We start from the raw sequence: 22,361 nt of genomic DNA, 5'->3' as shown, positions 1-22,361 counted from the left end.
TATCCAGCCCTGTGCTGAGCAATGGAACTCCAGGGATGAATTAGATCGTTCCCTCCTCTTGAGGAGTCTTTGGTCTGCTGGGGAGATGACCCGCACCCAGGCAAGGACCACACAATATGCTCAGAACTGTATCAGAAAAGTCAGAGAAGTCTTTCCTGAAGAGATGACATGGGCTGGGTATTGAAGGCTGAGTAGTAATGGGCCATTTGGGAGGCACTCTAAGCAGAAGGCACAGCTTATGCAAAAGTTTGGGGGTATGAAAATATATGGGATGGGCAGGGCAAGGACATGGGAAGGAAATGTGGTTTCACTGGGTTTGGTGTGGAATAGCAAGGGGAAGGATGGGCAGGAGTCGGGGCCTGGCAGGCCTTGAACATCACGCTGAGGAGCTTCTACTTCCTCCTGAGTGTGATGGGGAGCTATGGAGGGTTTCTGAGCAGGGGAGCGACACTGTCAGATTTGAGGTTGAAAATGATTGCTCTGGATTAGTCAGAACCAGGGGGCTGGCTCAGCCAGGCTCCCTAGGTCAAGGCTGAAGTTTAGGCATTTTAAGGGGATGAAAGAAGTGATTTTTGAGGCTGGGGCACCAGGGAAAGGGTGGGGGCTAACACCAAGAAAGAGTGCTCCTGAACTTGAAAGGGTCCAGTTCCCCAGGATCAGCCTTTGGCCCTGATGTGAACTGATTCAGCTAAACAAAGCTGGGGCGGGGCAACAAGGCCTGGGGGACTTGTCAGCTCAGTGCCCCTGAGGTAACCATTAATCCCTCCCCCGGGGAAATCCAGAGCTGGTCCCTTGAGGAGCAGATCCTGGGCAGAATGGAGGAACACACAGAGGCAGGCTCAGCAGTAGGGCTGGGGGACCAGAAGGTCCTAATTGACAACCCTGCTGATATTCTAGTCCTTGCTGCTTATTTCCTGCTGGTCGTTGGTGTTGGCTTATGGGTAAGAAGTCGAGGTGGTGCTCCTAGAGACCAGGCTTCTTCGGGCCTGGGGGGAAAGTCTCAGGGAGACCCAGGCAGTTCCAGGGGCAAGACGTCTGGATATTTGAGGGAGAAACCCAGGGCGGTGGGGGGGGGGGGGAGGCAAGAAAGTCTTTTGATAGCCTCAGGGAGGCCTAGCCAATACTCATTCCTCATCTTCTCAGCTTTGGACTAGGCTGCTTGATAGGCTCAGTGGATTTTCATCAGAGACAACACTTTAAATGAGGTCTCTGTTCCTCTGTCCATGTTATGGCTTACCAGATGAAGCCCATAGGCCTGATCCAAGGCCCCTAGAAAAGTCAGGCCAAATCTCCCCACACTCAGGCTTGGGTAGTTGGACATTAGGTTAGGGCCTGGGTTGCTATGGGTGCTTGGGAAGAGGTTGGGGGTGGGGTGGGGTGTGAACCATTAGGGGAGCCGAGCATTGGTTAATCTTCAGCCTGAAACAAGGCTGAGGAATGTGTTGAGGAGGCTAATGAGGTCCAAAGATGTGCCCCAAACCCAGGTCTCCCCCAACTCCTGTCCCCCAGTCCATGTGCAGAACCAACAGAGGCACTGTCGGAGGCTACTTCCTGGCGGGACGAAGCATGGTGTGGTGGCCGGTGAGAGAGGCTGGGCTATGGAGTGGGAGGAGGTCTAGAGAAGCAGCTTGGCTCACCCCCATCTCTGGCCACCCAGGTTGGGGCCTCTCTCTTTGCCAGCAACATCGGCAGTGGCCACTTTGTGGGCCTGGCGGGGACTGGTGCTGCAAGCGGCTTGGCTGTGGCTGGATTTGAGTGGAATGTGAGGCCCCCTTTGCGCCAATCACCTCCACCCTCAGTGGGAACCCCTGGAAGGGTCACACCTGGGGAGGTTCCAGGCAGAGGGGATATGAGCCCGGAGGTGGGACTTCCCAATTGGGTGGGGTTGGGCTTTGAGTGAGGGTCACATGCCCAGCTTTGGGGCAGGGGTTACGTAGGAGATGACCACTTTCAGGGCAGGGGTAGTTCCTGCTCCTGACTTTCTGTGTGAGCCTGGACCAGCCACTACCCTCTGTGGCCTTGATTTACTCCTCTGAAGTGGGTGAACAGCCTCAAAGATAGTAAAGTGCTTATTCTGATGGTCTCTGAAGTCGTGGCCTGTGAGGATCTCTGGATTAAAGGCCCTTGCAGAAATGGGAAGGAAACGAAGCCCTGGAACAGAGGCTCACTTTGGAGGGTTGGAGAGATCAGGCCTTTGAGCTCAGGGCTTCCTGGAGGAGGAGGCCTCTGAGCTGAGCCTTGAGGGACAGAAGGTCTGGGTGGATGGAGAGGAGAGGGGAGGCAGCGCTGCTTGGCAGAGGCTGGGGTCAGGCTGAGGGATCTGTGCTTGGGTTTATGTACTGGGGGAAGGAGTTGGGAGGTGGGGGGGGGGCATGGAGGAGGAAGATAGGGACCATCTTGGGAGGGACAGGCCAGGGGTCATGGTCTGGGAGGGCAAGGTGGACTCCAGTTAAAGGCCCAAGAAGGTGTCAAGACTCTGTTCCTTAATGACTAGGGACATTGTCTGCAGTTGTGTCCTCTGGGCCCCAGGTGCGACCTTTTCTTGGAGTAGTACATTCACGAAGAGAAGGAAGTTTCTCAGACCATTCAGGGGCGAGGGCCCGCTTACAGCAGGATCTCAGACGGGGATTCACCCTGAGCTGTTGCGCTGTGCCCACAGGCGCTGTTCGTGGTGCTGCTACTCGGTTGGCTCTTCGTGCCGGTGTACCTGACCGCAGGCGTCATTACGATGCCGCAGTACCTGCGCAAGCGCTTCGGGGGCCGTCGTATCCGCCTCTACCTGTCCTTGCTCTCGCTTTTTCTGTACATCTTCACCAAGATTTCGGTGCGCAGGCGCGGTGGGCGGGGCGGGACCCTGGAAGGGCGGGACCACGGAGTAGAGGTCTCCAGAAAGCCCGGGAGGGAGCGGGATCAAAGAGAAATCACTGTAAGGATCATGGCGGGGGCAGGGCCTGGAAGGGATAGGTTTCTGGGGCCGTGGCCACAGTGGGTGGGACTTGGGAAGGCCTGGCCATTGAAAAATGAGGGAACCTTCCAGGCGTGGCCACATAGGGTCGTGGTCTGGGCAGGAGGGGGACCTGGGACCCTGCCCTGGCCCCAGGGTCCTGACTTGCGCACTTGCTGCTTACCCCAAGGTGGACATGTTCTCCGGGGCAGTATTCATTCAGCAGGCTCTGGGCTGGAACATCTATGCCTCTGTCATCGCGCTCCTGGGCATCACCATGATCTACACTGTGACAGGTGGCCGTGGCAGGGGCTTAGGGAACGGAGCGGGCTCCGGAGCCGCGCTAGGAGTGTGGATGTGTGGGCGGGGTTTAGGGGAGTCACCAGAGCAAAGTGAGGTGGTGAGGTTCTGAAGCGTGATGTGGTCCAAGCAGGACAAGAACCTAAATCTTTGGAAAGCAAACTCTCCCTCTTTCCCCACTGTTCCCTGGATTTGGACTGGAATTCCTGAGCGCTGAGCCCGTGCTGGACCTGGGCAAAAAGGAAGATTTTACTTATCAGCTCTTACTCTTCTTGAACGCCTGGGAGGGGAGAGGGGACTTGGCCAGTCTCCAGGATCACTCACCAAACCCGTGCAGTTCAGAGGGTCTGGGGGTGGGGCCCGAGGCCAGACCCTGGACCGGAGTGGGTAGGGCCTGGTGCCAAGGCCGGCTTAAGGGGCCTGGTCTCCGTGATGGGATGGAACTGAGAGTTGGACCTTAGAGAATCACCCCTTCCTATTACACAGATGAGAAACCTGGGGCCTAGAAGGGGGCCTTTAGTGGAGGTCTTTACGTGGGAGCCTGGCCAAGGAGGCAACAGGGGAACCTAAAACTCAGCCACACTCCTAATGCCGAGTGCATGAGCCACGAGAATGGGCCATCGTTTTGAAATTTGTTCTCCAGGAAGGGGCGCCTTTTCCAAATTTGCACAGACACCGCGGGTACTGGGGGCAGCCTGACTGGGTTATCCCCGCTGACCCAGGCCCGTTGCAGGAGGGCTGGCAGCGCTGATGTACACGGATACCGTGCAGACCTTCGTCATTCTCGTGGGGGCCTTCATCCTCATGGGTTACGGTATGGCTCTCGGCCGGGGGGAGTGGGGGGGCGCGAAGGTCGTGGGTCGCAGAGCCCTCAACTTGGGGGCAGGGACTTTGCGCATCTCTGGCACGTGGGTCCTAGGGAGGGCCTTGGCGCAGGCGCCAGGTCCCCTGACGACCTTGCTGTTTCAGCTTTCCACGAGGTAGGAGGGTATTCAGGGCTTTTTGACAAATACTTGGGGGCAGTGACGTCGCTGACGGTGTCCGAGGATCCGGCTGTGGGCAACATCTCCAGCTCCTGCTTTCGACCCCGGCCCGACTCCTACCATCTGCTCCGGGACCCTGTGACGGGGGACCTGCCGTGGCCCGCGCTGCTCCTGGGGCTTACCATCGTCTCAGGCTGGTACTGGTGCAGCGACCAGGTGCGGTTAGTGCTTGGGTGGGGAGCAAGGCTGGTGCAGAGCCAGAACCGCTGTGGGCGGAGCTGAGATGGGTGGAGCCTGAACCTATCGGGGCGCTAGGTCGAAGGCGTGGTCTGAGGGGGCGGGAACGGGGCCAGGGTGGAGATAAACCCGATGGAGCCGGATCCAAGAGGTAGGGTCTGTGTGTTGAGCTGAATTGCTTGCGCCTCTAAGCCGGAGGCGAGCCCTGAATTAAAGTGACGAGTTGAGGCAAGGCCCGAGGGACGGGGTATCCGGTACTGGATGCAGGTAGTTGAACGCACCTCGTCGCAGGTCATAGTGCAGCGCTGCCTGGCCGGGAAAAACCTGACCCACATCAAGGCGGGCTGCATCCTGTGTGGCTACTTGAAGCTGATGCCCATGTTCCTCATGGTCATGCCCGGCATGATCAGCCGTATTCTTTACCCGGGTAACGTCTTCCTCCCCGCCCCGACCGAGAGTCCTGTGCCTTATCCAGCCCCTTTCTTGTGCAAGGATTCAGGTGCCTGTCTCCCATTTCAGTTACCGTGCTAAGATTTGGGAATCTGGTCACCCAGCCCCATCTCCCACCAGGGGTCCCATCTTTCTTCCAGTAGGATTCCCCGTCCCCACTTCAGGGATCCGAATTCTCAGACTAGGTCCCGTCCTAGCCGTGTCGTGCCTTCTCTCCCGCAGACGAGGTGGCGTGTGTGGTGCCTGAGGTGTGTAAGCGCGTGTGCGGCACTGAGGTGGGCTGCTCCAACATTGCCTACCCGCGGCTCGTCGTGAAGCTCATGCCCAATGGTGAGGGCGAGCACCTGGGTTTTCCCCTGCTCACAGGCGCAGGCACACTGCGGAGACTGCCCCTGGGACGAGTCACCCCTCGCCAAGCCCACACCCTCCCAGGACACCCTGGTGGCCCTAGACTGAAGTTCCCATCGGCCCGCAGGTCTGCGCGGACTCATGCTGGCGGTCATGCTGGCAGCGCTCATGTCCTCGCTGGCTTCAATCTTCAACAGCAGCAGCACGCTTTTCACCATGGACATCTACACCCGCCTGCGACCCCGCGCAGGCGACCGCGAGCTGCTGCTAGTAGGACGGTGCGGCCTGGGTTTACTCCCATCTCCTGACCTACAAATTAGCCTGGTGTGGGAACAGGGAGCACTCCTAAGTTTGGGGGAAGGCGGGGGTCCTGAGTGAAATCTGATGGCCGCCCACCGCAGGCTCTGGGTGGTGTTCATCGTCGCCGTGTCGGTGGCCTGGCTACCGGTGGTGCAGGCAGCGCAGGGCGGGCAGCTATTTGATTATATTCAGGCAGTCTCCAGCTACCTGGCGCCACCTGTGTCCGCTGTCTTCGTGCTAGCGCTCTTTGTGCCCCGTGTCAATGAGAAGGTGAGTGTGCATAGTTGTGAGCTTGGGGCAGGACTAGGCCATTCCCAGGAGGCTGATGCTCTCTCCCCCTACAGGGTGCCTTCTGGGGACTGATTGGGGGCCTGCTGATGGGTCTGGCGCGCCTTATTCCGGAGTTCTCCTTTGGCTCTGGCAGCTGCGTGCGGCCCTCAGGGTGCCCAGCGCTCCTCTGCAGCATGCACTACCTCTACTTCGCCATTGTGCTCTTCGTCTGTTCTGGCCTCCTCACCCTTGTAGTCTCACTGTGCACAGCACCCATCCCGCACAAGCACGTAAGTGCTGGCCTCTGGAGGGGCACTAAACATGCACCGTGTGGGCTAGTGCAGCCCTCTCCACCAGCAGTCTGCCAGTCCGCTTCCAGGAATGCCCACTGGGGGGACTGAATTTCTATAGAGGGCTGGTGAGGGCAGGCTGGGAGTCCAATTTGAAGTTCCGTTTGCAAAGCAGGCACAATGTTTTATTTAAATGACATTTATTTGAGGTGGTTTGGGGGGATGTGGCTTGAAGATTGTGAGGGAAGTGATTAAAGCCCCTGAAAGTCCTTGGCATGGCCTTTGGGACTGAAAACACACAGGATGTGATTGGTGGCTGAGAGAGACGGAGGACTATCTTGAAAGCCCACAAAAGGGTTTGGTCTTGTGCTGCTGCAGGGCAGATGCTCCAGGGCAGGGCTGACTGGAGGGAAGGACGAAAGAGCTGGGCCGGGAACGATGGGCAGGATTCCTCCTTAGAGAGGGGGAAGGCAGCAGGAGGAAACTGAGCAAATACCCACAGGAAGGAACACTGTAAGGACTCGAAGACTAGAGTCTAAAGTATAGTACTACAACTGTGAGTGTAGACAGGGAACCTGGGGTGATGAAGCGGGGGTTGGGGGGAGCAGGACCAAGAGGAGCTTGGGTTTAGTTTGAGGACAGCCATGGAAGGTTGGCTCTGAGTGAGCTGAGCCTGGGCTGGGTGTGCAGGCTGGATAGGGAGGAGGTTAGGGGTGCCAATGTGGACAACAGACCTCGGGGTCTCGGGTCGGGGAACAGAACTCCCACTTGGTCCCTGCTCCCACCCTTCCCCAGCTTCACCGCCTGGTTTTCAGTCTCCGGCACAGTAAGGAGAAGCGGGAGGACCTGGATGCTGATGAGCTGGAAGGTCCAATCTCACCCCCTGTACAGAACGGGTGCCCCGAGCATGTAGTAGAAATGGAGGGTAAGGCACTGCCCAAGGAGGTGGGGCTAGGGAACTGGGTGAACCAAGTTTCCTGAAACTAACTATCGGGCCTCAATTTTTCCCAGAGTCCCGGTCCTCGGCACCAGGCCTGCTCCGCCAGTGCCTGCTCTGGTTCTGTGGAGTGAGCAGGGCTGGGGCAGGTAGTCTGTCAGCTCCCACCCAGGAGGAGGTGGCTGCAGCAGCCAGGCGGCTAGAAGACATCAGTGAGGACCCGAGCTGGGCCCGTGTGGTCAACCTCAATGCCCTGCTCATGATGGCAGTGGCCACATTCCTCTGGGGCTTTTATGCCTGAGGCCAACTGTGTTGGACACCATGAGCCACACAGCCAGGGCAGGGCTCAGCCTTACAATGAGTGGGGGTGGGGAGCCTGCAGTGGTGAGATGGGAGTGGGGCAGGAGGGGGAGTAGGAAGGCCCTGGTTTCCCTTCTCTTCACCTGTCTCTGCCTGAGGTCCACTCCATCGGACTGGCAGTCACTTCCTGTGAGGTCTTGGCCAACCTGCCAAGCAGTTCCCCTAAGTAAAAATAAAGCTGCTTTTCCCACATTCTGCTATGGCCAAAGTGTCATTGCTTCAGGCTCCTGTCCTGGGACCTGGACCTCTGTCTGGGCTGCTCACAAGAATTTCTTCTCTGGAGACAGGAGCCATGTGGCCCTCCACTCATCCACCTCTAGCTGGTGCTTCTCAGTCTTCCAACCGGCATCCTGCAGTCCTGGGGAGAGGTCATGGGAGTGCTGCCAGGACCCTGGGGGAGGAGACTCTGGGCTGACCCTGGGGAGGGGGTTAAGGAGTGGCACAGGCTCGGCATGGCCTTGCTTCTGCTGGGTAATCTCTGGCATAAAATAAGGCTAAAACCTCATCTGGTTGCAGCAAGAATTCATTGACCTAGCACACGGAAAAGGGTGGAACTGAGTAGGTGCTAAATAAAAGGCCATCATCAGTAATTTGCGAGCCTCCCCGTGCCCCTAGTTCTTCAATGCCAACTGGGATTACACAGACTGTCAGCACTAACTTAGCCCTCAGGGAGACCATCCTAACCTCCCCATCCTGCAGAGAGGGAAACTGAGGCCCAGACTTAAGCTCACAGAGAGAACCCAGGTCTTCCACCTCCCAGGTGGAGGGGTGGGGATAGGGGTAGGCAGGGCCCCTGGGGAGAAGGCCTCAGAGGCCAAGGAGCCATAGGGCTGAAGGATGTTTTTACCTTTCAAGAACTTTGGGAACAGCTTGTCCAACACATGGTGCGTCTCCCTGACGATGACCCAACTCTCTTTCGCGAGACCTAGGGGGTTGCAGAACCAGCAGCTCTCAGGTCCGCAAGCTGAAGAGGGAGTGCTTCCTTTCTCCACCCCAATTCTAGTCACCTGCAGTTTAGATTTTGAGGTGCTTACCTGCCTGTACTCGGTTCCTCAGTTCCTCCAGCTCTCTTGGGAGGGGCCCATCTCTCCGCAGGGCTCCAAGCACCAGCCCGTGTGTGGCGGCCCTCAGGACGGTCTCAGGGCCTGCCATTTGGCTCAGAACTACCTGTACCTGGTCTGGAGAGACCCAGGGACAGACTGGTACCAGGGAAGTGCCACCTCCCCAAACACGCTCAACCCTGCTACGGCTGCTTCATCCCTGTCTGCCCCCAGAGGCCTTGACCTGGCATGGAAGGCCATCTCTCACGCTTTCCTTTCCAACTTCATCTCCCGTTGCTCCCCAGTGCTCTGGACAAACTGAAATGCCCAATTTCCAAATACAATTTCAGGGCAGCTCACTGAGCTGGGTTCATTTTGCATGTCTTTAATGGCTAGTGAAAATAAGCCCCTTTTAGCACACAACTAGCAGACCAGGAAACTCTAGTACTTGTTTCCTCAAGTAGTGACCCCGGATGGGAGAGAAAATAACCAAAGGTCGTAATCTTATTTGAGTAAGTGTGTTACAATGTATAGAGTGTTTGTAAATAATCACCTTATTTGATTCTCATAAAAACACTGCAGGTATGAAGGCAGGTATTGTTAGCTCCATTTTACAGAGAGAGAAAGTGAATTTCATTGGGGCATGCAGCAATGATTTCTGTGTGTCAAGTCTTAGTCCAGAGCTCACTCCAGGACACCAGGCAGCCTCCAAACTGTCCAGGCCTTGTGGCCTTGGAGCTGGAGGAATGAGAGGCTGAACCCAGGAGGATGAGTCTAAGGCTAGGAGAATGTGGCACACTTACTTTGTGACTGGTTCCAGCGAAGGAGGTAGGGTTCTTGGTGCCCCTCAACCAGCTGCTGCAGCTCAGAGACACTGAAGGAGAGAGTGCAGTGGGGGAGGAGAAAGCAAAGGTAGGAGCAACCATCCAGTCAACTGAACAGCTACCTGTTAACCATAACTGTCCATACTTCATCTGTCCTTCACCCGCTTCCCAGCTCTCTCTCATTACCTATGCACCCCACATCCATCCTTCCTTTCTTCCTGCATCCTGTCCTCCATTTTCCTCATCTATCCATTCTTTCCTCATCCAACAAATACATCCTTTATATCTATGTTACACATTCTCCTCCCCTCAAGCACTCATACTGACCCCCAGTCTGTTCAGCAGAGATAAAGAACCTAGAGCAGAGAGGTGGGGCCTGGTCAGGGGAAGCCAGTATGTAATTGGAATAATGAGCATGTGTGGGGAGTGGGAGTAGTGATAGGTGGGAGACACTGGGCCACTCACCTGGAGATCAAGCGGTGTAGGGGGACCCCCAGGGATAGAGACACAGATGGCCAGAAACCTGTGGGAAGCTGGAGTCAGGATGCCCAGGCACCGGGAGAGACTGGGAGACATAAGACTTGAGACAAACAGGTTGGGTCACCTGTCCACAGTGGCTCCATCCTATTGGCTGAAGTGGGGCCAAGAACCTCTCCTCTCTGAAGGAAGTGCTTCAGGACCAGCCAGAGCCGGCCTTCGTTCAAGGTCTCTATGACAAGGGCTCGGACTGCCCGGTAGTTGGCGTAGATGTGGAGGGCAGTGAAGAGGAAGAAACAACCAAGGCTGAAGCTGGTGAGAGAGTGAGGTAGTCAATGTGGGCAGAGGCCTAGCTGGGCACCTCCTCCCCGCCCTTGATCCCAGCTTACCTAGGGCAACCTGACACCAGGGGAAGCATCAAGAGGCTGACCAGGAGCCCTGCCAGGTTTACCAGCGTCTCCTGGAAAATGGCAGAGGGATTGGGAGTTGGAGGGCTCCCCTCCAGGCTAGACTGAATATCTTTGAGTGCCTTTCATCACAATCCCCCTCCTCTGGAACCTCCCAAGGCTCCCTACACTGATGAGGGCACCTAGTAAATTTTTAACGTTTTTGGTGAGTGAGCTGTCATTTAAGATACCAGCTGCTTCCCTGCCCAGGTAGATGCAATGCCGTTGGAATGTTATCTTTGTTTTGCAAGAGTCACCTGAGTAGCCCTACACTCAGGCAAGTAAATGTCCGCAGAATAGGGAACTACTTTTATTTGGTAGTTTAAAAAGGCTGACCCCCACCAGCCCCTTGGTATGCAGTAATTGGCAGACACTTTTGCAAAGGGGTCAAGGAATCGCCCAGGAAGAAAGTACAAGATCTAAACCTCTTCCCTTGAGAATCAGTGTTATTAGAGCCCCCTGATGGCCAGAGATGGCCTGACGGAGCACACCTTAGGGTAAAAGACCCCAGGCCACCTGCCCCCAACTCATCATGAGGGAGGAGTCTGGGTTGATGCCCCTGACTATGGGGTCCCCAAGAGAGTTGGTGCTGGGAAAGAGTGGGCCTGAGGCTGGAGAGCTCTTCTTACTCAGCCATCTTGGCAAGGGGGTGGGCCATGGAAATAAAGGCTGTGGGTGTGAGAGTAAACTGGGGATCAGTGGCCTTGGGAGCTCAGGAGCAGAGGGACCTCCTCTCCCCTAGATGGGAATAGTGATTTCCAGCAGCCACATTAAGTGGCAACAAAGCAACATCAGCAGAAAGCAGGGACCTGCTGCAGGACTGAGCACACGTCCTAGCTTGCTCTGGTGATGTGTTACTGCCTCTATGGACTGAGGAAGCCCTGTGGCCTTGGAAAATACAGCTTGAGGGTCGGAGGTGGGCTGGGAGTTAGAAAGAGGGCAGGTGAGAGACAACAGGCATGAAGCTGGGAGATCCTAAAGAGAAGGGCCTGGATTGTACTTATTTCTCCCTTCCTAACCACCTATGGGGGAGATAACAGGGAAGAACTAGTCCAACCATTTCCTGAAAGAAGGGACTTGCGCAAGGGTAGCCAGGGAGACTGAAGCTCTCTATGCCTTAGTTCCTCATCTGTAGAATGGCAACAATGAGTACCTCCTGCACAAGACAATTGTAAGGATTTAATAAGTTCACAGAAATGAAATACTTGGCACATGGTTAATGCTTAATAGATATTAGTTTGTGTTAATATTATTGAAAGGAATTAGTCTTAATTTTTTTTTAAATGAAGTTCTATTTAGAAACCGAACAGGGCCGGCCTGGTGGCACAGCAGTTAAGTTTGCACGTTCCGCTTCTCGGCAGCCCAGGTTCACCGGTTTGAATCCCATGTGCGGACATGGCACCGCTTGGCAAAAGCTGTGGTAGGCGTCCCATGTATAAAGTAGAGGAAGATGGGCATGGAAGTTAGCTCAGGGCCAATCTTCCTCAGCAAAAAGAGGAGGATTGTCAGTAGTTAGCTCAGGGCTAATCTTCCTCAAAAAAAAAACCAAACCCAAAAAACAGAAACTGAACAAAACAATATAAGAGAAGGCCAGAAAGCAGGACTGGATAGAAAAGAGGTTTCTAAATTCCTTCAGTGTCAAAGAAAACCATGTCACACTTCTGACCTCCCTGGGCCTCACTTTCCCCATCTGTAACACAGGGATAACAACACTATCTGCCTCATAGGGTTGGTGTGAGAGTTAAATGATGCAGTACACATAAGCACTTAGCATGGGGGTTTGGGGGGATCCAATACCTGTAGAATTCAGCCTTAGGGGTATCCCTACCCCTACTGCAGGCTCCCTTGGTCAGCCGAGGGGTTGGGCCAGAAGGGCCTGCTAAACTGCTGAGTGGAGGCCTTTGCCCAGTGACCCCAGCCACCTCACATGCTGAGCACTTTTTGACTTGCTAAGTGCTTTAACATGTGGGGCCTCATGTGATCAGGACATCTACCTCCCACGGTGTGTGGCTATGGCTAGAGTGGGCAAGGGCCAGGGCAAGGGCTCACTCTTGGCCACACAGGCAGCAGGCAGGGGCTTGGACTTGCCACCAAAGCCCGTGCCCTCATACTGGACTACCTACCCTGAGAGTCAGAGCCTGGGGCACCTACATTTCTTCCTGCGTGTCCCCCACTCCTACCCGCAGGAGCACTCGGGTGCTTCTCTCCATACTCTCAAATTGTGGCATGGCGTGATACCCCCCAATCCTCCCCTGCACCGTCCTTCCAATTCCGGCCGCTCACCTGACTGCTATCCTTGGCTGACACATCAGCCATGTTGTTTCTCCGGGCCTGGTGCATGGTCAGTGCAGCCCGAGTGGCACCACCAGCCACGCTTACAATGCACTGGGTGGGGAAAGGGAAGAGTGAAGGTCAGAGAAGCCATGAGCTGTGGCAACATAGGTGCTTCTGTGGGTGAGCCAAGTAAATGGCTCACACTAGCTTGACAAGACCAGGTCTTAGGCCACCCCACAGCAAAACCCTGAATGTTGTCCTTGGTATCTTGTTCTCACCCTCTATATCCACTAGGCCCACCTCCCCTGTCTTGTTCCAGGAGAAAACTAAAGTTTGCCTGCCATACCACCCTGTGGAAAAGGCCCCAAGGAAACTCAATTTCTTTCCCCAAGGTGGAGGCCCAAAGACCATTCTTAGCCCACAACTTCCCCAGCCTCCAACTTCTACTTTGGCTGTACCCTCCCTGTTGCTGAGCTCCCAGGCCCAGTCTGGTTTCTAACTTTATGCTTAAATTTTGCCTGCCTGTAACTAACTCCACTCTCTTCCTGCCCTAGTGAAGGCCTAGCAAGCCTTCCAGGCCAGTTCAAAACCCACCCCAGTGGCCCTGACCTCCCATGGCACCTGGATCTCTCCCTCTGAGATCGAGGACGGTAAAGCTCATTGATGAGGATCATTGATCACCTTCATTCATCTCATATTTACCAAATCTTTTAGATGCCAGACACAGATTTAGGTGCTGTGAAATAATTCAGACACAACCCCTGCCCTCATGAAGCTTAAAAATCAATAGATGATAAACTAGTTATTATGTAGGCAGAGCTTATTCAAAGGTAAAATGAAAGTGGTGCAAAATGAGGCTGGAGTGACTGGCTTGGACCTGTTCACATGGAACCTTGCAAGCTTTGTTAAGGTCTTTATACTAAGAGCAATGGGGGCAGGAAAGTGACCTGATTTGATTTCCACTCTTAAAAGGATTATTAGGCTGCTCTGAGAAGGACTGAACAGGGGTGAGACTGGAAACAGGGAGACTACCTAGGAAGTAACTGCGCTTTTTCAGCAATGAGGAATTACCAGATGACATGGAGATGAAGGAGTGAATAGACTGGAGAGATTTAGGAGGGAAAAATAACAGAATTGAATGGAGGTTTAGCTGAGGGTGACAGATGAGGGAGGAGAAGGCATGGATGACAGCCAGGCTCCTGGTTGGCGCACCTGGGGGACAGAGGTGCCAGTCACGGAGACTGGAACTCCAGAGAGGGTAGGGAGGGAAGGGGGAAGGAAGTTTATAGCCCTGTTACATTTCCTTATTTGACAGATGAAGAGACTGAGGCCTCAAAGGTGGAGTTTAGTGCAGAATTTAGGCAGAGGTCACAATCCTTGGTCCACAGCTATAGCACTGATTTTTTTCTGGGGTTTCCTGCTCTGGAGGAGGAGGGGGTGCGCATGACATTTAGTGCCTGGGCCAGGGAAGGTAAATGTCCACCACCACAAGTAACTGTTGCATCCGAAACATCAGTAGTGCCCTGTAGAGACACACTGCTCTAAAGTGATTCTGAACAGGCAGATGGGCCTTGGAGATGGATCTTACCTGTCTTCTTAAGAGTCTTTCTCTATGCCAGGTACTTAACCCTGTGGTGAAGACAGGCTAAGCTCTTTGCTGAACCTTGCTAGGCCTCAGTTTCCTCACTGGATGAGGCCAACCTGAAGGATCTGTGAGGGTGAGCAGCCTGGCAGAGAAGAGCTCGCATTCACCCTACTTGCCCCTCTAGCCTCACTGTCCAGTCTGTGCTCTGTCTGGCCACTGGACCTTGACCCATGCTGTTCTCTTTGCTCAGAACACCCACCTGGCACCTTAAACTTACTATTCAAGATGCAGCTGCAGGGGAGGACTTCCTGCCTCCCCTGACTAGGCCAGGTTCCCTGCTGAACCCTCTTGAAGCCCCCTACGCTTCTCATCTGGAATACCTGTAGCTATAATTCTGTAAATATTTGTTTAATTATGTGTGGCTTTCTTTCAAAGATGAGAGGGCCCACACTCCGTGGCAAATATGCAGTAGGCACTCAGTAAATATTTTACTGAAAGAATGAAAGGTAGCCAGAGTTGGTACCAAGATGTTGACACTGGACCACCACTTCTGTATCTCAGTTCAGATCTCCCTCGCCAGTCCTGTGGCTCCAGACACTGCCTTAGACTGACTATCTGAGGCACCAGAGTCTGTCTGGCTGGAGGAGGATCATATAGTTGGGTCCAAGTAGAAACATCTGAACATTTTTACTCTTCTAGAAGTGCCTGGAATACAAGGTCCAGGCTGGGCTTACTTGTGGGCCCCAAGTGAGCCCACCCACAGCACCACCAAGGCAGGTATCTTGGGTATAGGGGTGCTCCAGAGGTAGGTACCTTGGCCAGGTTGCTGATGCAGACGATCATGGTGAAACAGATTGGGTATACAGGAGCCATAATCTCAAGGAACATGGCTACATCATTGAGGATGTCAGCAAAAAGCCTGGAGGAAGGGATCAGAGGTTAGAGGTCAGACGTAAGAGAACTTCATAATAGAAAACGCCTCTCCCCTCTGTCCCAGCCCCTCCTCACCTCCAGTGCTTGGCATTACAGTCCAGTTTGCTCCTGTTGGGGAGGAGAGGTTGGTTTACAATTTGGATTTAAGGAGAAAACGGATCCTGTGGGCAGCGCAGGCCATCCTTAGGCCAAGGTAAGGTCCAAAGGGCTCAGGAAAACCCACACACCAGCCAGACATCTGTCCCAACACTGTCACTGCTGCCTGAAATGCCATCATCAGCTGGGAGGACTTTCAGTGGTCACTTAGTATTTCCCCCTTGCTAACTATGATGCACCAAAGGAAAAAACTGATTGCCTTGTGGCTGCTCCCCACCCTTTGCCCCTCTTCTGAGAGAAGCTCCCCCTGGGTTCCTCTGCCATCTCTCCTCTTCTTCCTCCTGCTCATCAAGGGTACCCAGCAAGAAGTCCACACATTTTGGACTGGTAAACAATACATTTAGTGTGAGCCCCACATGTTACAAATAACTAGCCCAGAGAGGGGACAGGAATTCCCTTGGATTACATGCAGAGTCGGGGAAAAGGCCAAGAGAAAGAGCCAGGCTCTGACATACAAGCCTAGGATATTTCTATTACACAAGAGGATGGCTGCCTCTTCTGCCAGGCAGAGCGACTCCCTGGCCCATGCACAAACACCTGGCAACCAATTCTCCAAGATTCCAGTGGCAGGAGATGTTGCAGCTCCCAGCACAGGTCAGAATTTGCAGCATTAGCCCCAACTCTTAATTTGCAAATCTCCTGGAGAGAAAGGGAGCATTCCTGGGTGGGGTCTGGGACACACATGGGGAGCTCTGGAAGGAGAACTAGAACACATGGGTCTGGTCTAGGGCTCTGCCCCATAAAGCAGCCTGACACTACAGAAAGAGTACAGGTTTTAGGCTTAAATCCCATCTCACTAGTTACAAGCTGCGTGACTTGGGTGAGTAACCTCCCTCTTTTAGGTCTGCTTCACATCTGTAAAATGTACACATTTAATCCTACTCTACAAAGTTGTTCTAAGGCTGATACATATAGGGAGCTTGTGAGGCACAGAGCTGTTAATAGCACCTAGTGTTGACTTATTATGTGCCATGTAATGTGCTAAGCACTTTGCATAAACTACGTCACTGAACCTCACAATCACAATGGCAGATACTAAATCACTCCTGAGGTTGCCCAGTACTGACCTGAGGAAGCAGGCAGCACAAGATCCTTAATCCCTTCTCGATAAATAATGACACTGATTCCATGTAGAGCAAGCATCCTGATGACCTGCCCCAGCCCACTCCCTGCTCAGCTCAGCAAAGTCCAACCAAGTGTCTGAGCCACCAAAGTAGCCTCTGGAGTAAAGTCATTCCTTTTGGGTTAAGCATTGTCCCATTCAGGCTTCTTTTTTCATGTGGAAACAGAAGACACATAAAGCCTTGTGGCTCTCTCTGTTTTTCCATGATGGGCATCAGAGTGGCAAATCAGTGCTCTTGAAGGCAGATCTGATCATAGCAATGGCTCTGTGGCTTTACTGCTAGGTGATCCTGGGCAAGCCACCGGGACTGGGCACTCACTAAAGACTCCTTAGCTGTGAAAATCTTAATTGCTAAATCTCCCCTCCCCTGGAGACTTGGAGGAGAGAAGGGAGCTGAAAATAAAGCCAGGACTGAAACAGACATGATCCCTGTCTGGGGAGAGTAGCCAGAGGGCTGCTTACCAGGAAGACAAACTCACCCCTTCCACCAGGCAAAGATGATGCGGCCCAGCATGCCAGTCGAATCTGGGGGAGAGAGGCACTGGTAAAGAACAAGGAAGACCTTTGGGGGCTGTGGGGCCTGGCAAACCCTGGCACTGAAATGGCTGATTCACCTTGGGTCACTGCTCATGGGGACTCAGTCTGGTACGGTAAGTTCTGGATAGACATAGCTGTACAATCGGGTCAGAAGTACCTAGACTTAGCAATTCCTCAGTATGTACCCAAGAGAACTATGTACCCATGCACAGCAGGAGACGTAGACCAGAAATATTCTTTGCAGCATTGTTCATAATAGCAAAAAACTGGGAATAGTGCAAATGCTCATCAACAGGAGAATGCATAAATAAATTCTGGTACATTCAATCAGCAGATTAGACAGCAGTGAAAATCCAATGGACTACAACTACTTACATCAAAATGGATGAATCCTAGTATTATAATCTTGCATGAAAAAGTAAGCCATGACAACTCAAACACAATGTACTTTTCATAAAGCTCTAAAACAACTAAAACTAAACAATGCAGTGTTTAGGTATATATATCTATATGGTACAACTATTAAAAAAAAAAGGCAGGAAATCCTGTGTGGAAAGTTCAGAGGTTACTGTTGATATTCTAGCTCTTAGGTTGGGTAGGGAATTCACAGGTGGTCATCAGAGTATAAATAAATAAAAAGGATTTGAACTGCAGGTTGGTGACAGAGAGCTGGGGATGTGAGGCAGAGGGAGAGACCTCCCTAGGCTAGTGAGAGTCAGCGAAGTCTCCAGAATCAGCTAGACCTTCATTTATACAACAAATGCTTGCTGGCTACCTACTCTGTGCCAGGCACTACATGAGGCATGGGGGATACAGTGGTGATCCAGAAAATCATGGTTCTAGGCTCAAAATCCAGTGCAAAAGCAGACAGCAATCAGTGTGAGAAACATTGATTTAGACTAAGGATCAATTAACTGTGGCCTGCGGGCTTCCACTCCCTGTTTCTACAGAACAAAGTTTTATTGGAATACAGCTGTGCCCATTCATTTACACATTGTCTATGGCTGTTGTCATGACAAAATGGCAGAATCAAGTTGCTCTGACTGAAACTATAGTCTGCAAAGTGTAAAATATTCATCATCTGGTCCTTTACACAAAGTTTGCCAACCCTTGATTTAGACTATACCTCATACTGAGAGTAGCGCTCGTTAAGTTCAACAGGGGGATCACAAAGAACTGTTCTAGAACCAAACAACTGGGAAGGCCTCATACAGGAAAGGACAGATATGGTGGGCAGAGGACTCCCAACTTGTTTGAGCTTGAGGGCATGGACCTTTAAGTGAGGGATGCAGAGAGAAGGGAAACTACGTTGTAGGAAGGAGGGTTGGGAGCTTCCCACAACGTATAAAGGTGGGGACAGAGGTTTAGCCTCCCCCATTCTCCACTGGAAAGAGATGTACTCACCCCTTGCCACAACCTCCATCCTTGGGCATTCAGGCCTTCTAAGTAGACATCTTTACCCAACCCTGGACCACTAGGCACTCTGGTGGACACCTGAAATACCTATGTCTTTCAGTCTTCACAAAAATCCTAGGAACTTGAGAGGGAGCATTCCTTTTCACAAAGCAACTGAAGCTCACAGGAGACAGGTGGACAAAAATGGGACTTTTTACAAGAAAATCTGGATTTCTAGCTTTTCTGGAAGAACCTGAAGAATGGCAACACTGGGCCTGCCTTCCCTTACTGCCGCAGTTGGCTGAGGCTGAGCAGCCACCTCATTCAGAGAAGGCATGTGTACAACACATCTCCCATCCAGCCTGCCGTCTCTCCATTTCTGTCCCTTATATGTCCCTGGAAGTAACACCCATCAGGGTGGCTTTATAGGCCTCCTCCCTCTGTCACTCACCTCACCCTCTTCCCTTCAACTACATTTTATTCTACACAAAATTTTCCTTGTTCTGTTTAAGATTCTTGTATTGGATCAACTTAGTAACTCTGAACATGGCAAGATGACTTGTACTGGTTGAGGGAGAGCTCACTGGGCCAGACTCTATTTTTCTTCCCTTTGACTGTACTCATATCCAATCAGATGTATGTCCTACATATAATGGCCACTTGGCAGAAAGGGGCTCTATTCATTTATTAGAAGCAGGCTGCAGGGACCTTGGCAGAATCTGGAGGTTGACCCGAGTAGGCGGTAATGACACACATTCTCCCTATTATCTGACAGTCAACACTATCCACTAGACTAGTCAACTTAATTCCCACCTGCTCTTCTTTGCCTCACAATTAGCTGAGCTGTAGGATCTAGAAACTTTTGAGTCCTACTAAGGGATCATTTGCCCACAAATTGTACTTGGCTCCACCCTAAAATCCCAAGTGGCAAGAGGGTGGTGGTTGTGAGTGGCACCCAGGAGTCAGTCAGTTTGGATCCAAATCATGGCCCCATGTTACCTTAGGCAAGTTAGTAAATCTCTCTGAGCTTCAGCTTTCCCCTCTGAAAAGCCCATTAATAATGGCATCTACCTAATATGGCTGCTGCAGAGATTAAATTACATATTACATCTAAGTGTGTAAAATGTCTGGCATACAGTAGGCTGTCAAAGTATTAGCTGCCAGGGGCCGGGCCAGTGGCACAGTGGTTAAGTTTGCACATTCCGCTTCAGCAGCCCGGGGTTGCCCTGTTTGCATCCTGGGTGCGGACATGGCACCGCTTGGCAAGCCATGCTGTGGCAGGCGTCCCACTTAGAAAGTAGAGGAAGATGGGCATGGATGTTAGCTCAGGGCCAGTCTTCCTCAGCAAAAAGAGGAGGATTGGCAGCAGATGTTAGCTCAGGGCTAATCTTCTTCAAAAAAAAATTAGCTGCCAGTAGTATTACTATTGTTAATTATGACAATTAACATCATGTTCCATTAAGAGATCTGTAACTGAAAATGACCATACCAAAAAATTCCAAGGGAGTTTCTTGTATAAAGCTCCGCATACAAATTTCCCATGTTTGATGCAAATAAGTTTGTAAAATCTCTCCTAAGAAGGCTTCTTCTAATGTCAACAACAGGCTCTAAAGTAAGTGGATATTTTCATATCTTAAGTGGTCTTATTTTTTTCTTAATAACCTGCCTGAGTTGGACATATATAGGCAACATGTTGGTGATAAGGCTTAGAAATGACATGAAAACACCAGCTACTGACCCTAGCTCCTGCTGCATTTCAAACACTTAGCCAATAGGAGAGCAACGGAAAAGATCCAAACCAAGCTCAGTGTGGTGGTATGAAAATGTGGACTCTGGAACTAACCCTCCTGGGTTCAAATCCATTCCCTACCACTTACTGGCTGTGACCCTGGGCAAGTTACTTTTCTGTGCCTCAGTTTCCTCATCTATAAAATGGGGATAATGACAATACTACCTATCTTAGAGCTATTGTGAAGACTGAGACAGTACATTTAAAGACTGGCATACAATAAGAACTGTTTGTGTGAACTATGATTATTAAAAGAAGAGACAGTTAGGACAAGTCACAGATCACCACTTCTCCACTGAATGTACCATTAGAGAAAGTTTCTTTTCAAAGGTGACTCACATTTGGCCAGTTTGCTCAGTCTTAATGGTAAAGGTGTAAGCAGGAGCCTCTTGATTCTCTAAGAGATCCAGGGAGGCTCACCAGAGGTGTGGCCAGGCTGATGCTAGGAATAGAAGGAGCCTTACCTTAGGTCTGATTTAAACCTCCAGGGGGAACAGTAGTGAAAGACAAAGGACAGTGGAGAGAGCTATGGGCTCTCCGGATGTGGAACAGTTTCCCTTTTCTTTTCTACTTCACTCTCTAGGTGCCATGGTACCAAAATGTAACTTTTTTTAAGTGGTTTTTCAAAAAGTTGTACATTCAACAGATGGTTACTATAATTGCTATTTACAGCATCATCTAGTGTCCCAGAGGATCTAAGATGCCTTTCATCTTTCCCAGAACCTCCTCTCCCCCTACTCAGGATCAACTACACAATTTTTTTTTCTGGAACTAATCGATTTCCTCCACACCAGGCAGCTGGTAGTTTTATCCAATAACCACACTTTTATGCAGTCCTCCACAAAGAGACTAGGGATAAAGGAGAGGGGACAGTTAACTTAGGGATCTGGGCCGCAGATGATTTAGGGACTCTGACCAGTATTTATGGGGAACAGAGTGCGGTTGCAAGGCTGGTGCTCAGGATGAAGGTATTGTAGCTGTGGGCGATTAATTAATTGTTGAATAAAGCCAACAAGATCTTTAAAATTTACTCAGTCAAATTTTGTTTTTTAACAGGGTACAAGGCACTGTTCTAGGCACTGGGGAGACTTGGCTTCCGCATCTAATCAGGCACGAGTCCATAAATATCACAGCCCAAAGCTAGAAGCCAGAACACTGGCAGGGGTGAAAGGAGGGGTATGTGCAGTCGGAGAAAAAGGGGCCAGGGAGATGGGAGGGCTGAGAGCAGTGACAGGTGAGGCTCCATGGTCCAAGCTCACCTTTCACGAGCCAGGTGGCCGTGGCAGCTGAAACAGAGGCTTTTGCGTCTCCTACCCCTAAGCCTAGCAAGACTGCGTGGGTGGCCAGGGAGCCCGAGAGGCTGGAAGCAAAGGCCTGCAGGAGAAAAGAAGGGGGTGAGGAGTGGGCGCAGGAGCACGGGGAATCTAAGTTCTATTCTCAGCTCTCCTTGGTGTGTGACCTGGAACACGTTACAGCTCTGCTCTGGGCCTCCTTCTCCAGTCTATAAACAGGCAAGGAGAGGTGGCCCGTATTGCCTCCTTCACCGCCGACTACATGCCGCCCCCTACCCGAGTCGGCCGGGCTGACCTGCACAGAATCCCACAGCTGGTAGGGCAGATAGTCCGGGCTGACGCTATCGGGGAAGCCCTGTGGCAGGAACAAGGCCAGGAGCCGGGAGAGAGGTGCTGAGGCGGTCGCGGGAGCCCCCTCTCCGCCCCCATCTGGTCCTTCGGGTTTTGCTGTGAAAGCCCCAGAGAACCCCCACCAGCGCCACCCCCAGGCCTCCCACTGCAGGCTCCCGTCGACAGCGGCGCAGCAGCCCCGGGCGGCCCCGGAGCCGTACTGCTCCGAGCACAGCCGGGCCTCCAGGCTCGCGCCGTCAGCCATAGCGGCTCTCTCCCTGCAGCCCCGTGTAGCTGGAAACGTGGCCAAATGACATTTCCGGCTCGACTACGGCGGCTGCAGAGGGGCAATCTTCCTTTGCGAAAGGGCTACCAGCCTCTGTCTTCGTCTGTCCAGCCCAGGAACCAGACTCTTCCTCTCTGACCTCCGGGCCTCGCCTCGGACACCTCGGGGCGGATCCTGGCGTTTGTTCTTTGTAGCATTTTGTAGCTGCGCCCCGGGAGTCATGGGGGCCCTTTGACCCGCCTAGCCCTGGACTCCTAGGACCTACAACTTCCAGCTATGGGGAGAAGGAAAAAGGGCGTCCCTAGGGAACTGTTGTGTTCGAGATCCGGTGCGGCCACAGAATTTTTAGCTGTGTGACTTTGGTCAAGTCAGTGTCCTTCTCTGCGTCTTAGTTGCCTTCTTTATTGTGAGGCCAGGGACTATATTTTACTCCTTATTTTATCTCCGCTACGTAA

General features: G+C 52.4%; 2 protein-coding genes across 10 annotated transcripts; one reads left to right on the top strand and one right to left on the bottom strand.

The window, feature by feature from the left end:
- The first annotated feature begins 675 nt into the window (after nucleotides 1-675).
- SLC5A2 (solute carrier family 5 member 2) lies at nucleotides 676-7,611 on the top strand. 2 transcript variants are annotated; one of them, XM_001495481.6, is made up of 14 exons: nucleotides 676-941; nucleotides 1,510-1,581; nucleotides 1,658-1,762; nucleotides 2,660-2,824; nucleotides 3,135-3,240; nucleotides 3,978-4,058; nucleotides 4,214-4,443; nucleotides 4,756-4,891; nucleotides 5,137-5,244; nucleotides 5,390-5,540; nucleotides 5,664-5,832; nucleotides 5,907-6,122; nucleotides 6,918-7,047; nucleotides 7,134-7,611. In XM_001495481.6, exons 1-14 carry the CDS (start codon nucleotides 816-818, stop codon nucleotides 7,358-7,360), a joined length of 2,022 nt encoding a protein of 673 aa, XP_001495531.2. In that variant the 5' UTR covers nucleotides 676-815; the 3' UTR covers nucleotides 7,361-7,611. The 2 variants fall into 2 exon arrangements, with proteins under 2 accessions (XP_001495531.2, XP_070087942.1); XM_070231841.1 differs by lacking the exon at nucleotides 1,658-1,762.
- Nucleotides 6,306-22,034, bottom strand: RUSF1 (RUS family member 1). 8 transcript variants are annotated; one of them, XR_011424641.1, is made up of 14 exons: nucleotides 21,586-21,947; nucleotides 21,258-21,372; nucleotides 16,757-16,802; nucleotides 15,074-15,106; nucleotides 14,879-14,984; nucleotides 12,490-12,591; nucleotides 10,150-10,220; nucleotides 9,888-10,072; nucleotides 9,749-9,806; nucleotides 9,263-9,333; nucleotides 8,454-8,597; nucleotides 8,267-8,344; nucleotides 7,503-7,777; nucleotides 6,306-6,576 (listed from the first exon to the last, which is right to left on the bottom strand). XR_011424641.1 is itself a non-coding variant. In XM_023655568.2 (14 exons), exons 1-14 carry the CDS (start codon nucleotides 21,883-21,885, stop codon nucleotides 6,456-6,458), a joined length of 1,509 nt encoding a protein of 502 aa, XP_023511336.1. In that variant the 5' UTR covers nucleotides 21,886-21,942; the 3' UTR covers nucleotides 6,306-6,455. The 8 variants fall into 8 exon arrangements, 6 of the variants coding, with proteins under 6 accessions (XP_023511336.1, XP_070087944.1, XP_005598794.1 ...); XR_002812210.2 differs by having other exon boundaries at nucleotides 7,503-7,836; nucleotides 21,586-21,942; XM_023655568.2 differs by having other exon boundaries at nucleotides 7,503-7,581; nucleotides 21,586-21,942.
- Nucleotides 22,035-22,361: the final 327 nt, after the last annotated feature.

Source organism: Equus caballus, chromosome 13 (genome assembly GCF_041296265.1).
Source record: "Equus caballus isolate H_3958 breed thoroughbred chromosome 13, TB-T2T, whole genome shotgun sequence".
Classification (NCBI taxonomy): domain Eukaryota; kingdom Metazoa; phylum Chordata; class Mammalia; order Perissodactyla; family Equidae; genus Equus; species Equus caballus.
The sequence above is the reverse complement of the archived record's forward strand: the minus strand, read 5'-3'. Positions and strand labels throughout refer to the sequence as shown.

Coding starts and splice junctions, on each gene's coding strand:
- RUSF1 (XM_005598737.4), bottom strand. CDS start 21,885: ATGGCTGACGGCGCGAGCCTGGAGGCCCGGCTGTGCTCGGAGCAGTAC. Junction 15,107..16,756: donor ATCTTTGCCTGGTGGAAGGG/GTGAGTTTGTCT, acceptor CCTCCCCAACAG/GAGCAAACTGGACTGTAATG. Junction 12,592..14,878: donor GCATCAGCAACCTGGCCAAG/GTACCTACCTCT, acceptor TTCCCCACCCAG/TGCATTGTAAGCGTGGCTGG.
- SLC5A2 (XM_001495481.6), top strand. CDS start 816: ATGGAGGAACACACAGAGGCAGGCTCAGCAGTAGGGCTGGGGGACCAG. Junction 1,763..2,659: donor TGGCTGGATTTGAGTGGAAT/GTGAGGCCCCCT, acceptor CTGTGCCCACAG/GCGCTGTTCGTGGTGCTGCT. Junction 4,059..4,213: donor CTTCATCCTCATGGGTTACG/GTATGGCTCTCG, acceptor TTGCTGTTTCAG/CTTTCCACGAGGTAGGAGGG.